Below are 14,514 nucleotides of genomic sequence, written 5' to 3' on the forward strand. Positions count from 1 at the left end.
CATTTCCAAAAGCAGCAAAACCTGGACAGCATTCAGGCTTGGCCTGATTAGTGGCAAGTAACATTTGTGTCACATAAGTGTCAGACAATGATCATCTACAAGACAGAATCTACTCATCTCCCCTTGTCATTCATAGAATCCTACAGTGCAGGAGGAGGCCATTTGGCAATTGAGTCTGCACCGGCCCTCCAAAACAGCACTCTATCTAGGCCCACTTGCACTCCCTATCCCCATAATCCCATGCATTGATCATGGCCAGTCCACCTGACTTGCACATTTTGGACAGTAAGGGGTAATAAAGCATGGCCAATCCACCTAACCTGCATATCAAGGGGCAATTTAGCATGGCCAGTCCACCTAACTTGCACATCTTTGGTCTGTGGGAGGAAACTGGAGCACCCAGAGGAAACTCATGCTGATACATGGGAAACGTGTAAACTCCACACAGTCAACCAAGGCCAGAATCAAACCTTGGTCCCTAGTCCTGTGAGATGGCAGTGTCAATCACTATGCCACCATGCCACATTACCGTTGCTGAATCTTTCACTATTAACATAATGTGGGTTACCATTGATCAGAAACTGAACTGGACCAGTCATATAAATGCTGCACCTACAAGAATCAGGGAATTCTGCAGCAAGTAACACAATTCCCGACTCCCCAAAGCCTGGCGACCATCTACAAGGCACAAGTTAAGAGTGTGACGAAATACTCTCCACTTGCCTGGATGAGAGCAACTCCAATAACACTCAAAAAACTCAACACCATTCAGGACAAAGAAGCCCATTTATTTGGCAACTGATCCAGCACCTTAAACATTCATTTCCTCCACCATCAAACATAGTGGCAGCAACGCGTACTCGTATTACAAGATGCACTGTAACAACTCTCCAAGGCTCATTTGACAGGATCATCCAAACTCGTGACCGTTACCATCTAGAAGGACAAGAGCAGCAGGTGTACAGGAATACCACCACCTGCAATTCCCCCTCCATGCCACACACAACGCAAAACCCTGGAACTCCCTCCCAAACAGAACTGTGGGTTTTTCTACACCATATGGGCTACAGCGGCTCAAGAAGGTAGCTTACCACCACCTTCTCGAGTATAATTTAAAATGACCAATAAATGCTGGTCTAGTCTCTGACGCTCACATCCCAAGAACAAATAATTAAATAATTGAAGCAGATAATCTATCATTGACCTCAGTAACTTCAGATCATAAACACCACTCGCATTTTTTTGGATAGCAGCTGTTGGTGATAATTCTGCCATTGTTATTTACATGTCCAACTGATACATCTTCTTTTGCCTTGCCCCCATCATTCATTTTTTCATTTAACCTCTTCTGCCTTGCACCCTCCCACAAATCGCTCCCTTTTGCTCTTTCCTCCTCCCGCAACCTTCCCAGCCTCTGTATTAGCTTAAAATCTGTTATATCTGTCACTTCTGATGAAAGATGTAAAATGTCAACTTTCCTTCTCTCTCCATAGATCATGTTGTGTTGACCGTCTCCCAGCCTTTTCTGTTATTTCAGGTTTGAATCATGAACAGTATTTTGCTTCTGTACCTGAATATCCGATTGTTCAAGGATCTGAGCCAGTTCAATCCAGGCCTCCACGTCATCGGGATACTGTTCAGTCACTTTCTTTAGATGTCCCTAGGAAATAAGAAGATACATTTTACGAGTTTTGCAACTATTAAGTGACATACCAAAACAAGTTCACAGTTAAGCTGGGAAAGTTAACAACGGCAAGCGGTGTACCTTTGCAACTTCTCTCTTTTCCTGCTCATCTGAGGTGGCATAAAGGGAACCTAGAATTTTCATAGTTTCATAATTGTTGGGATAGGCCTTGAGAACCTTCTCAAAGCACTGGGCTGCATTCTCCTTGTCCCCTCGATAAATGTACATCTGCCCAAGGCCAAAGAAAGGCAGGACGAACGTGGTAGAAGCAAACTGCGTGGCTTGATAGTAGTACTGGAAAGCCTGGTCATAATCACCCTGTGGGTACAAAATAACAAAGTACATTTATGCTGCCAGCAATGGAAGATTCCAAGCTTATCTGACGTTCCAGGTACACCAGAACCCAGTGCGAAGGGGTCTTTGAATTTGCAATTATGTGCCGAAACTGAACCACGGTTTCTATATTAGTTATAAAGTGTGGTGCATGGATAAATGAACCTCACCTTGGTTCAGAAAAAAGGGAGAACAGACCTGACCAACGATTCACGGAAGTTAGATGTTGTGGAGAGGGGCCAGTCAACCTAATTCTTTAATCAGAGAAAAATCATCTCACGTTTCCACCCAGTCTTTTATGATTGCCACTAGAACTGTTACAAACTCTAAGGCCCATTAGGTCCAATGAATCTCTTTCCTATTGTTCTATTAATTGCAACCAAATCTACTCATCTCTCTTCTGACTAAAGGTGTCAAATTGTTGATTGAGCCCATTTATAATGCCAACTTCACTGGCCTTTTGATATCTTTGACCACAATCCTGCATCTCTATATGCAAAAAGCGCATCAGCTGTCTAGTTTTTAAACTTGTGCCTCCACACCTTCAACCTTGCATCATAGTGAACCATTCATCTCATCAAAATTTGATTGATGGCCTTTACAAGCTGGAAGATAAGAGCTGCCTCAAAGCCTCCTCTTCAATAAAAACAAGCCAGGATTATTTCAACCTTTCCTGATCACTTAAGACAATTTCCAACCCTGAAACTACAATTAGAGAGATTTGTTGGGTAAGAGTATTAAGGAACGCAGAACCAAGGCAGGTAAATGGAGTTAAGATACAGATCTAATTGAATGATGAAACAGGCTCAAGAAGATTCATGGCCTCCTACTTTTCCTATCTTCCCGTTCGTTAATATCTCAGTCGAAACAAGGGGATTTCTCTATTGTAAACCAGTATGATACAGAACACCCTAGTTGGATTTAAAGACTATGCTAACTCACCTGGACATGGAAGGATCTGGCCAACTGATAGCAGCTTTCCGCCTGCATTGCCTCCACCTCGGTGTTATGGAAGGCATGAAGAGCTAGGTGCTGTACTTTGCTGTAATCCTAAAAAGGAACAGAAAATTTAGAATTAAGAAAAAGTCCATGGTACTGTAATGCTTATACAAACCAGTTACCCAAGGCTAATTTAAACACTGGTATTTATTTCTTCCTATTTGCTGGTTTGGATTTCAGAGGGGACCTGGAAGTTTATAAAGGACAGTTTTTAAGCCCTCAAAAGGTTTGTTAGTACCAGCAATTTGAGAAATCTGTAAATTAGCTGGAATGTGGTTTTAAACTTCAATGTAGCTCTAAAAATTCCATGGAATACACCCATGTGGCATTGAGACAAAAAATCTGGAGAGCACTTTTAGCCCAAGAAGGAATTAGAATCAAACATATCTATTATCACAAATAATTTATAAAAAAGTCTAAACTGTTACTCCTGGAAAACTGGAGGTATAATTTTTATTGAAAAAGTTTATTTTAAACTGTGTCTCAAAAATATCCCACAGCATAAACCTTTTAGCTCTCTCGCTCATTCTTAAGAATCCTCTAAACCTCTTGAACCACTCGATACAACATCAAGACAACATCAAGACACAAACTGAGATAGCTCAAAACAAAGACCCATCAAAAAAGAAATATAGAGGAAGGAATTGGTAGGCTCCCGCTTAGGCGGGCAGGGGAGAGCTTTAGGTACCTGGGGGTGCAGGTGGCCAGGGACTGGGGGACTCTTCACAAGCATAACTTCACCAGACTTGTAGATCAGATGGAGGAGGAGTTCAAGAGGTGGGACACGCTGCAATTGTCGTTGGCGGGGAGGGTACAGTCCGTCAAAATGACGGTGCTTCCGAGGTTCTTGTTCCTCTTTCAGTGCCTGCCCATATTTATCCCCAGGGCCTTCTTTAGGAGAGTGACCAGCAGTATTTTGAGCTTTGTGTGGGCACATGGGACTCAGAGAGTGAAAAGGGTGTTCCTGGAGCGAGGAAGGGATAGAGGCGGGCTGGCGCTGCCCAACCTTCTGGGGTACTATTGGGCAGCCAATGTGTCAATGGTGCGTAAATGGGTGATGGAGGGGGAAGGGGCGGCGTGGAAAAGAATGGAGATGGCGTCATGTAGAGGTACGAGCCTGGGTGCCATGGTAACGGCACCGTTGCCGCTCTCCCCTAAGAGGTTTACCACGAGCCCGGTGGTGGCGGCGACCTTAAGAATCTGGGGACAGTGGAGACGGTATCGGGGGGAAACAGGGGGCTCGATGGAGGCTCCACTGGGTGGCAACCATCGGTTCATCCCGGGGAACACGGATGGGGGATTCAGGGGGTGACAAAGGGCGGGCATCAGCAAACTGAGGGACCTGTTTATTGGCAGGTGGTTTGCGGGCCTGGGGGAACTGGAAGATAAATTTGGCCTTCCCCAAGGGAACATGTTCAGATACCTGCAGGTAAAGGCGTTTGTTAGGCGACAGGTAGAGGGATTCCCTTTGCTGCCCTCGCAGGGGGCGATGGACAGAGTGCTTTCGGGGGTGTGGGTAGGAGAGGGGAAGGTGTCTGACATCTATAAGGTAATGCAGGAGGTGGAGGAGTCGTCAGTGGAGGAGCTGAAGGCTAAATGGGAGGAGGAACTCGGGGAGCAGATAGAGGGCGGGACTTGGGCGGATGCCTTGGAGAGAGTCAACTCTTCCTCCTCATGTGCGAGGCTTAGTCTCATCCAATTTAAGGTGCTGCACCGGGCCCACATGTCCGGGACTAGGATGAGTAGGTTCTTTGGGGGTGAGGACAGGTGCACCAGATGTTCGGGGAGTCCAGCGAACCACGCCCATATGTTCTGGGCATGCCCAGCACTGGAAGAATTCTGGAAGGGGGTGGCGGGGACGGTGTCGAGGGTGGTTGGATCCAGGGTCAAACCAGGGTGGGGACTCGCGATTTTTGGAGTTGCGGTAGAGCCGGGAGTGCAGGAGGCGAAAGAGGCCGGTGTCCTGGCCTTTGCGTCCCTAGTAGCCCGTCGAAGGATTCTGTTACAATGGAAGGACGCAAGGCCCCCAAGCGTGGAGACCTGGATCAGTGACATGGCGGGATTTATAAAATTGGAAAAGGTCAAATTTGCCCTGAGAGGATCAATACAAGGGTTCTATAAACGATGGCAGCCTTTTCTGGACTTCCTGGCTCAGAGATAGGCAACTTGGTCAATGGCAGCAGCAACCCGGGGCGGGGGGGGGGGGGGGGGGCATTATTGTACTGTTCATTCTGTAACTTTATAGTGTGTTAATTTGCGTTGTTGTTAAAATGCTGGGTTGTTCATGGAGATGGGGAGAATGTAAATGATTGTTAATATTATTGTTATTTTCGGTATTTTACTAAGGTGCGTCAATGTTGTATAAAATCAAAATTTTTCAATAAAAATTATTTCAAAAAAAAAAAAATATAGGTTTAGACCAGATATGGGCAGCAGATTTCCTCCCATAAAGGACCAATACTGAACCAGATGGGTTTTTACAACAATCCAACAGCTTCATTGTCAATATTGTAAATTCTCAGAAATTGCAATAGTGGGATTTGAACTCCTATTCAATGGATTATTGACCCGGGCATTTAGATTAATAATCCGTTAACATCACCAGTACACCACCATATCCATTGTGTGCATTTGTACCTTTTTGAAGAAGAAGTGATTGGCTAGGTGATTTAACACCATTGGGTTGCTGGGATCAATCGTGTAAGCTCTTGAGAGTAGTTGCACGCCATTTTTGATGGAATCAACCTTGGGAGACAACAAAGAGTTGATGAGCTCAGTTTATTCAACATTCAGTACATCACTATCGCAAATACAGTTAGTTGGGCCACGTAATTTGCATAAATCAAGATTCACGATGACTAGTTTTAGCTGTCTCCCATTTCCGCCAACAGAAAGTCATGCTTTCAAGACATCCTGCAAATTCAATTGAAGGCACAAGATAATATGAAGTTTCTGGAACCGGAAGAGATAATGAAATCAAACCTGTTCCCCATTTCTGTGAACCAACTCGCTTCCCATTTAATCATCATCTCTATCAATCAATCAATTCTCTCTAAAAATAACCTCAATGTCGCTTGACCCATCAGTTGTCATTAATTTTCCCACAATAAAACCGCAAAGGATTTCAGTACAATAAAAAAGGGGAAACTGCTTTTTCTGGTAGGGGGGTTGGTAACCTGGGGACATAGATTCAAATTGAAAAGAAAAAAATACTTGCATTTATACAGCACCTTTCACAACCTCAGGATGTTTCAAAGTACTTCAGATAATGAAATACTCCTGAAGTACACAGTTACAATGCAGGATATGCAGCAGTCCAATTATGCTCAGTAAAATCCCACGAACAGCACTGAGATAATGACCATCTCATCTGCTTCAGCAACGTTGGTGGATGGATAAATATTGGTCAGTATATTGGGGTGAATGTTCCTGCTTCTCTTCGACTAGTTTTAAGGAAACTTTTGTGTCCACTGCAGTTTAACTTTTCATCTGAAAGCTAGCCAAGAGCACAGCACTGTTTCAATCCTAAACTTGAATTATCAGCCTAGATTAAGTGCTTAATAATAATAATCTTTATTAGTGTCACAAGCAGGCTTACATTAACACTGCAATGAAGTTACTGTGAAAATCCCCTAGTCGCCACACTCCGGCACCTGTTTGGGTACACAGAGGGAGAATTCAGAATGTCCAATTCACCTAACAAGCACTTCTTTCGGGGCTTGTGGCAGGAAACCGGAGCACCCGGAGGAAGCCCAAGCAGACACCAGGAGAATGTCCAGACTCTGGGTAGTCAGTGACCCAAGGTGGGAATTGAACCCGGGTTCCTGGAGCTGTGAAAATCCCTGGTGTGGGACTTGAACATGGAGCTGCCTGACTCATACAACAGCATTACTCACGGATTCTTAGCTGATGGTAATTGGCAAGAACGACTTCCGGTTGCGGCTATGCGGAGCTAAGCCGCACGTTCAGCAGCTCCCGCCAGGAACGGACTTTTGGGCTCTTTTAAGGGCCACCAGCGGTACTTGATCGACGATTCCCGACGTGGGAAGGTGTCAGCAGCAGATCCCCAGTGTTCTATGGTCTGGACCAGGAGTGGGGCCAGCAAAATAGCGGTGGCAGCGCCTAGAAAAAAGCTGGGGAAGATGGCGGCCGGCAGAGGCCTCGAGGAATGGAGGCAGTGGGCGCAGGAGCAGCAGGAGACTCTCCAGCGCTGTTTTCGGGAGCTAAAAGTGGAGCTGCTAGACTCGCTGAAGGCTACTACGGACAAGCTGCTGGCGACGCAGACAGCCCAGGGGGTGGAGATCCGGGAGCTCCGACAACAAGTCTCCAAAAGAGAGGATGAGGCCGCGGCCCTCGCGGTAAAGGTGGAGATGCATGAGGCGCTCCATAAGAAGTGGCAGGAGCGGTTCGAGGAGATGGAGAACCGGTCGAGGCGGAAACATTTGCGGATCCTGGGCTTCACGGAGGGGCTGGAGGGATCAGACCTGGGGGCCCATGTGGTCGGCTTGCTGAACTCGCTGATGGGAGCTGGGTCCTTCCAGGGGCCCCTGGAGCTGGAGGGGGCCCACAGAATACTGGTCAGGAGGCCCAAGTCGAATGAGCCGCCACGGGCGGTGCTGGTGCGGTTCCACTGGTTCGTTGACTGAGAGTGCGTGCTTAGGTGGGCCAAGAAGGAGCGGAGCAGCAAGTGGGAGAACACAGTAGTGCAGATCTACCAGGACTGGAGTGCGGAGGTGGCTAAGCAGAGGGCCGGGTACAACCGGACGAAGGCGGTGCTCCACAGAAAGAGTGTGATGTTTGGCATGTTACAGCCGGCGGTCTGTGGGTCACCTACAAGGACCGGCACTTTTATTTTGAGTCCCCGGAGGAGGCGTGGGCCTTTGTGCAGGCCGAGAAGTTGGACCCTAACTGAGGGTCAGGGGTTTGTAAATAACTGTGTTAACTTTTGGTGGGGGGGGGGGGGGGGTTCTCTGTTTCATGCTGTTTTATGCTGGTTGTGTGTTGTTTCTAGGGCGGGTGGGGCGCTGTCTTTTTGCGTGGGTTCGGTGGATGGGCCCGAGTTGGGGGGTAGACTTGGAGTGTGGAGAGCTGGTGGTGGGGGCCGACAAGGGGAGCTACCCTAGAGGAGGCGTGGTCGGGCAGGGGGAAACGCGGGCTTTTCTTTTATTTCCCACGCTGAGGGTGGATGGGGGCGGGGTCGGAGCTGAGAAGCGCGGGCTTTTTCCCCGCGCGAGAGCGGGAGGGGGAAGAGGTCTGCTGATGGGTATGGGGAGGAGAAGTAGCCCCACGTTGGGAGGGGTCGGAGGTGTGGCGGGAGCCGCCGGGGTCAGCAGAAGTTAGCTGGCTCAGGGGAGTGCTATGGAGGGAGTAACGATGCTGGGAGGGGTCCTAGCCTTGGGATAGGGGGGGGGGGGTGTTTGCCGCCGTAGGGAACGGGCCGGGTGGGGGGCGCTGGCCTGGGGCGGGCAGGGGATGGGTCATGGCTAGTCGGCAGGGGAGGGGGCAGGGAGCCCTCTGATCTGGCTGATAACTTGGAATGTGAGGGGGCTGAATGGGCCGGTCAAACGGGCCCGGGTGTTTACGCACCTGAAGGGGCTGAAGGCGGTCGTGGCTATGCTCCAGGAGACACACCTGAAGATTGCGGACCAGGTTAGACTGAGGAAGGGCTGGGTAGGCCAAGTGTTTCATTCGGGGCTGGATGCAAAAAACCGGGGGGTGGCGATACTGGTGGGAAAAAGGGTGTCGTTTGAGGCATCGAAGGTGGTGGCTGACAGTGGCGGGAGGTATGTGATGGTGAGCGGCAAGTTGCAAGGGGAGCGGGTGGTGCTGGTGAATGTCTATGCCCCAAACTGGGACGATGCGCATGTTGGGCCGCATTCCGGATCTGGAGATGGGGGGCCTGATATTGGGGGGGGGGGGGGGGGGGGGGGACTTTAATACAGTGCTGGATCCCCCATTGGATCGATCCATGTCCAGGACAGGCAGGAGGCGGGCGGCGGCTAAGGTGTTGAGGGGGTTTATGGACCAGATGGGAGGGGTGGATCCTTGGAGGTTCACGAGGCCGAGGGCCAGGGAGTATTCATTTTTCTCCCACGTGCATAAAGCCTATTCCCGGATCGATTTTTTTGTTCTGAGCAGGTGGCTGATTTCGAGGGTGGAGGATGCCGAGTATTCGGCCATAGTCATTTTGGATCATGCCCCGCACTGGGTGGACCATGAGCTGGGGGAGGAGAGGGACCAGCGCCCGCTCTGGCGCCTGGAGGTGGGGATGCTGGCGGATGAGGAGGTGGGCGGGCGGGTTCGGGGGTGTATCAAGAGGTACTTAGAGGCCAATGATAATGGGGAGGTCCGAGTGGGGACGGTTTGGGAGGCATTGAAGGCGGTGATTAGAGGGAAGTTGATTTCCATCCGAGCCAATCGGGAGAGCAAAGAGAGAGGGAGAGGTTGGTGGGGGAGATGGTGAGGGTGGACAGGAGATACGCGGAGGCTCCGGAGGAGGGATTGCTGAGGGAGCGGCGTAATCTTTAGGCCAAGTTTGACTTACTGACCACCAGAAAGGCGGAAGCTCAGTGGAGGAAGGCACAGGGAGCGGTGTACGAATATGGGGAGAAGGCGAGTAGGATGTTGGCGCATCAGCTCTGTAAGCGGGATGCGGTCAGGGAGATTGGTGGAGTGAAGGATTGGGGAGGAAATGTGGTGCGAAGGGGGGTGGACATTAATGGGGTCTTCAGGGACTTTTATGGGGAATTGTACCGGTCTGAACCCCCGGGGGAGGGGGAAGGAATGGGGCGCTTTTTGGACAGGCTGAGATTTCTGAAGGTGGAGGAGGGGCAGGTGGAGGGGCTGAGGGCGCCGATTAACCTGGAGGAGCTGGTTACTGGGATAGGCAGCATGCAGTCGGGGAAGGCGCCTGGGCCAGATGGGTTCCCGGTCGAATTTTAGCAGACCTGCTGGGCCCCCTGTTGGTTAGGACCTTTAACGAGGCAAGGGAGGGGGGGGGGGGGGGGGGGGGGGGGGGGCTTTGCCCCCGACTATGTCACGGGCGCTGATTGCCTTGATCCTTAAACGGGACAAGGACCCCCTGCAGTGTGGATCATATAGGCCGATCTCGCTGTTAAATGTGGATGCCAAGCTGTTGGCGAAGATCTTGGCCACAAGGATAGAGGATTGTGTGCCGGGGTCATTCATGGGGACCAGACGGGGTTTGTGAAGGGAAGGCAGCTGAACACCAATATTTGTAGGCTTCTGAATGTTATAATGATGCCGGTGGTAGAAGGGGAGGCGGAGATAGTGGTAGCATTAGACGCGGAGGCCTTTGATAGGCCTTTGATAGGGTTGAGTGGGGTTACCTGTGGGAGGTGCTGGAAAGGTTTGGGTTCGGGGAGGGGTTTGTCAGTTGGGTGAGGCTGTTATATGAGGCCCCGATGGCGAGCATAGCCACGAATAGGAGATCGGAGTACTTTTGGTTGTACCGGGGGACGAGACAGGGGTATCCCCTGTCCCCCTTGCGTTGGCAATTGAGCCCCTGGCCATGGCGTTGAGAGAGTCGAGGAATTGGAGGGGTCTGGTGCGGGATGGGGAGGAGCACCGAGTGTCACTTTACGCAGATGACTTGTTGCTATATGTGGCGGACCCCGTGGGGGGAATGCCGGAGGTGATGAAGAATTTGGGGGCTTTTCAGGGTACAAGCTCAACCTGGGTAAGAGTGAGTTGTTCGTCGTGCACCCGGGGGATCAGGAGGAGGGGATTGGTAGGCTCCCACTGAAAAGGGCAGGGAGGAGCTTTAGGTACCTGGGAGTCCAGGTGGCTAGGAGCTGGGGGGTCCTACACAAACTTAACCTCACTAGGCTGGTGGAGCAAATGGAGGAGGAGTTTAAAAGATGGGACATGTTGCTGCTGTCGCTGGTGGGCAGGGTGCAGTCAGTCAAGATGACGGTGCTCCCGAGGTTTTTGTTCCTGTTCCAGTGCCTCCCCATCCTTATCCCGAAGGCCTTTTTTAGGAGGGTCAATAGGAGTATTACGGGATTTGTATGGGCGCATGGGACTCCGAGGGTGAGAAGTGTGTTTTTGGAGCGGGGCAGGGGTAGGGGGGGCTGGCGCTGCCCAATCTCTGTGGGTACTATTGGGCTGCCAACGCAGCGATGGTGCGGAAGTGGGTAATGCACGGGGAAGGGGCAGCATGTAAGAGGATGGAGATGGCGTCCTGTGTGGACACGAGCCTGGAGGCGCTGGTAACGGCGCCGTTGCCGCTCCCTCCAACGAGGTATACCACGAGCCCGGTGGTGGCGGCTACCCTCAAAATCTGGGGGCAATGCAGACGGCATAGGGGGGAGGTGGGGGGCTCAATGGAGTCCCCGATACGGGGGAACCACCGGTTTGTTCCAGGGAGCATCGATGGCGGGTTTCTTGGCTGGCACAGGGTAGGTATTAGGAGGTTGAGGGACCTGTTTGTGGATGGCAGGTTTGCGAGCTTGGGGGAGTTAGAGGGGAAGTTTGGGCTCCCCCCGGGGAACATGTTTAGGTACATGCAGGTTAGGGCGTTTGCCAGGCGGCAGGTGGAAGGGTTCCCTCTGCTGCCCCGATGTGGGGTACGGGACAGGGTGCTCTCGGGGGTGTGGGTTGGAGGGAGGATTTCGGACGTGTACCACGTAATGCAGGAGGTAGATGAGGCCTCGGTGGAGGAGCTGAAGGGTAAATGGGAAGAGGAGCTGGGTGAGGAGATTAAGGAGGGGACATGGGCAGATGCCCTGGAAAGAGTGAATTCCTCCTCTTCTTGTGCGAGGCTTAGCCTCATACAGTTCAAGGTGCTACATAGGGCTCACATGACCGGGACGAGGATGAGTAGGTTTTTTGGGGTCGAAGACAGGTGTGCTAGGTGCTCGGGGAGCCCAGCGAACCATGCCCATATGTTCTGGGCATGCCCAGCGCTGGGGGAATTTTGGAAGGGGGTAGCTAGGACGGTGCCGAGGGTGGTAGGATCCAGGGTCAAGCCAGGCTGGGGACTCGCAATTTTTGGAGTTGCAGTGGAGCCAGGAGGCGAAAGAGGCCGGTGTTCTGGCCTTTGCGTCCCTAGTAGCCCAGCGGAGGATTCTTCTTTAGCGGAAGGATGCGAGGCCCCCAAGCGTGGAGGCCTGGATCAATGATATGGCGGGGTTCATCAAATTGGAGAGGGTGAAATTTGTCCTGAGGGGATCAGTACAGGGGTTCTTTAGGCACTGGCAGCCTTGGTTTGGTTGTGGGGGCTATTGTGTTTTTCTTTTTTTTGTTGTTAATACTGTTTTCTTGTTGATAGTTTCTGTTTTTGATATTTTGTGAAAATCTCAATAAAATTTTTAAAAAAAAAGAAGGTAATTGGCAAAAGAAACAGAAAAGAACAGGAGAAATTCTTTAACATTGTAAGTTATGATCTGCAACACACAGAGCAGGTTACAATCCCAGGCAGGTAACTCGCTTCTTTGTTGTTCAGTTCGAGGACAGCCAGCCCCACGAATGCCTCAATACATTTAGGGTTGAGATCCAGAGCCCTTTCAAATGCAAGCCGAACTTTCTCGAGCTTACTCACTTCAGTAACTTTCAAATGAGCAAATGCTAAATACTTAAAAAGGAAAAGAACTGCAGGACTATGGGGAAAAAGCACGGTTGTTTGGTGTAATTGGATTGCTTTCAAAGGTGAGCTGAACCAAATGCCCCCCCGCCGCCCACTTTGGTGCTATATGATTCTATGAAAAATTATTGTTTGCCTTGAAGGATCTGGAACTGTCTTTCTGAAGATGGGCTGGGGTTTCTCATGGGAGCGCATCAGAAGTTTGCTGCGATGACCTCGAACAGAAAGTTTTGATTATCACTGCTCCATTGCATTGAGTTGCCAGTAGAAACACTTTAAATTGTACCCTGTTGGCTTTCTAAATTTGACTAATAACAACTTCTTTGCAAAGTTTTACTCTGTTAAAGGCACTTTATAAATGCACGTTCTTAATGCACCCGTTCTAAATTCAGTGATAAAAGTAGCCATGTCTGACAGGAGATTTGCTGAATCTGTTCAATGTTAGCCCTGCTCTGACTCTAGAGCAGGTTACAAATCCCAGGTAGGTAATTCACCTCTTTGTTGTTCAGTTCCAGGACAGCCAGCCCCACCAACGCCCCAACACATTTAGGGTTGAGGTCCAGAGCCCTTCCAAACGCAAGCCGAGCTTTCTCCAGCTTACTCAGCTTCACAAAGCAATGGCCCATTCCCAGTCGTACCTCAGCTGTGGAGACAAGGAACAGGAATCACAATCTGATAAAGTTAATGCATCAAATATTTGCTCAGTTTCTCAAGTAAGAAGTGGTGCGTTTGAAGGATTTTGATCAGGCAAGTTGGAAAAAGAAAATATCCATTGGTCTGAGCGTCGGCAACTAGAGCTCATAAATTTAAGATCATCACAAGTAGAGCCAGAGAGGGTTCTTTTTCATAACAACAGTGTTGTTTTGATATGGAAACAATGCTGGAAACAGGTAAAATAGGGGATGAACAGCTGAAGAACAAACATTTAGAAGGATCTGGAGAGAGGTAGCGAGCAAACAGCTGTTTCAGAGACTTGGCACAGGCATGATAGACCAAATGGCCTTCTTTTGTGTGCAGAAATCGTGATTCACTATGTTTATTTATAATTCATGTAATTGAGGCAGCAGTAAGTGGAAAGTCGGCATGCAATAACAAACCAGCTGCCTCTGCTACAAGCATGTATTTGCAGCTTACACATTCACTCCCTTCTCCACCAGGGCAGCATCCTCAGGATATACTGCAATATTTAGTCAAGGTTTTCTCAACAGCACCTTCCAAACCAACAACTTCTACCATCTTAGAAGGATAAGTGAAGCAGCTGTATGTGAACACCACCTCCTCCAGGTTCCCCTCCAAGTTACATCCCATTATGACTTGGAAATATATCCCTGTTCCTTCATTACCACTGTGTCAAAATCCTGAAACACCCACCCAAACAAAACAGCGAGAGAGGCAAGCAGGGGGGTGAGAGGCAGGCCGGGAGGACAAAGAGGCAGGGAAGAGGGGCGAGAGAGGCAGACAGTGAGGGTCGAGAGAGGCAGAAAGTGAGGGTCGAGAAAGGCAGACAGGGGTCACCCTGGGGGGGGGGATGACAAGAATAATGTCCCTATTGCTCAGCAGCTGGGGGGGGGGGGGGGGGGGGGGGGGGGGGGGTGAAGCAGGTTTTAATTTGTGGTGGGGAGGGGGCCAGCTGCCGATCTCAGCCTGCCTGCCTGCTCAAAACGGCAGCCCAATGGCGGGATTCGGAACTGAATCCCATGCGCTCCCCGCCATGCATAAATTTGCATGGCAAGAGAGAAGCAATCACTTCTGTGCACCGCTCTTAGCTCCAGCGCAAACCAGAAGCAACTCTGTTCTGGCGGGAGAACTCCTCCCCTCCGTGTCGAAATCGCGCTCGGCACGGGGGCGCAGAATGGGGCGTTAGAACCGGGATCGGGTCAGACGACGGGACGCA

The 14,514-nt window shown here is 50.2% G+C and overlaps 1 protein-coding gene across 1 annotated transcript in view; it reads right to left on the minus strand.

The window, feature by feature from the left end:
• The window catches only part of ctr9 (CTR9 homolog, Paf1/RNA polymerase II complex component), a 74,019-nt gene that overhangs the window by 48,041 nt on the left and 11,464 nt on the right, over positions 1 to 14,514 (minus strand). The window contains exons 6-10 of the mRNA XM_038807985.1: positions 13,115 to 13,263; positions 5,654 to 5,761; positions 2,960 to 3,067; positions 1,766 to 2,002; positions 1,571 to 1,660 (exon numbers count right to left, since the gene is read on the minus strand). Coding sequence (XP_038663913.1) covers positions 1,571 to 1,660; positions 1,766 to 2,002; positions 2,960 to 3,067; positions 5,654 to 5,761; positions 13,115 to 13,263 — 692 coding nt within the window. The remainder of the gene's footprint in view (positions 1 to 1,570; positions 1,661 to 1,765; positions 2,003 to 2,959; positions 3,068 to 5,653; positions 5,762 to 13,114; positions 13,264 to 14,514) is intronic.

Source organism: Scyliorhinus canicula, chromosome 9 (genome assembly GCF_902713615.1).
Source record: "Scyliorhinus canicula chromosome 9, sScyCan1.1, whole genome shotgun sequence".
NCBI lineage: Eukaryota > Metazoa > Chordata > Chondrichthyes > Carcharhiniformes > Scyliorhinidae > Scyliorhinus > Scyliorhinus canicula.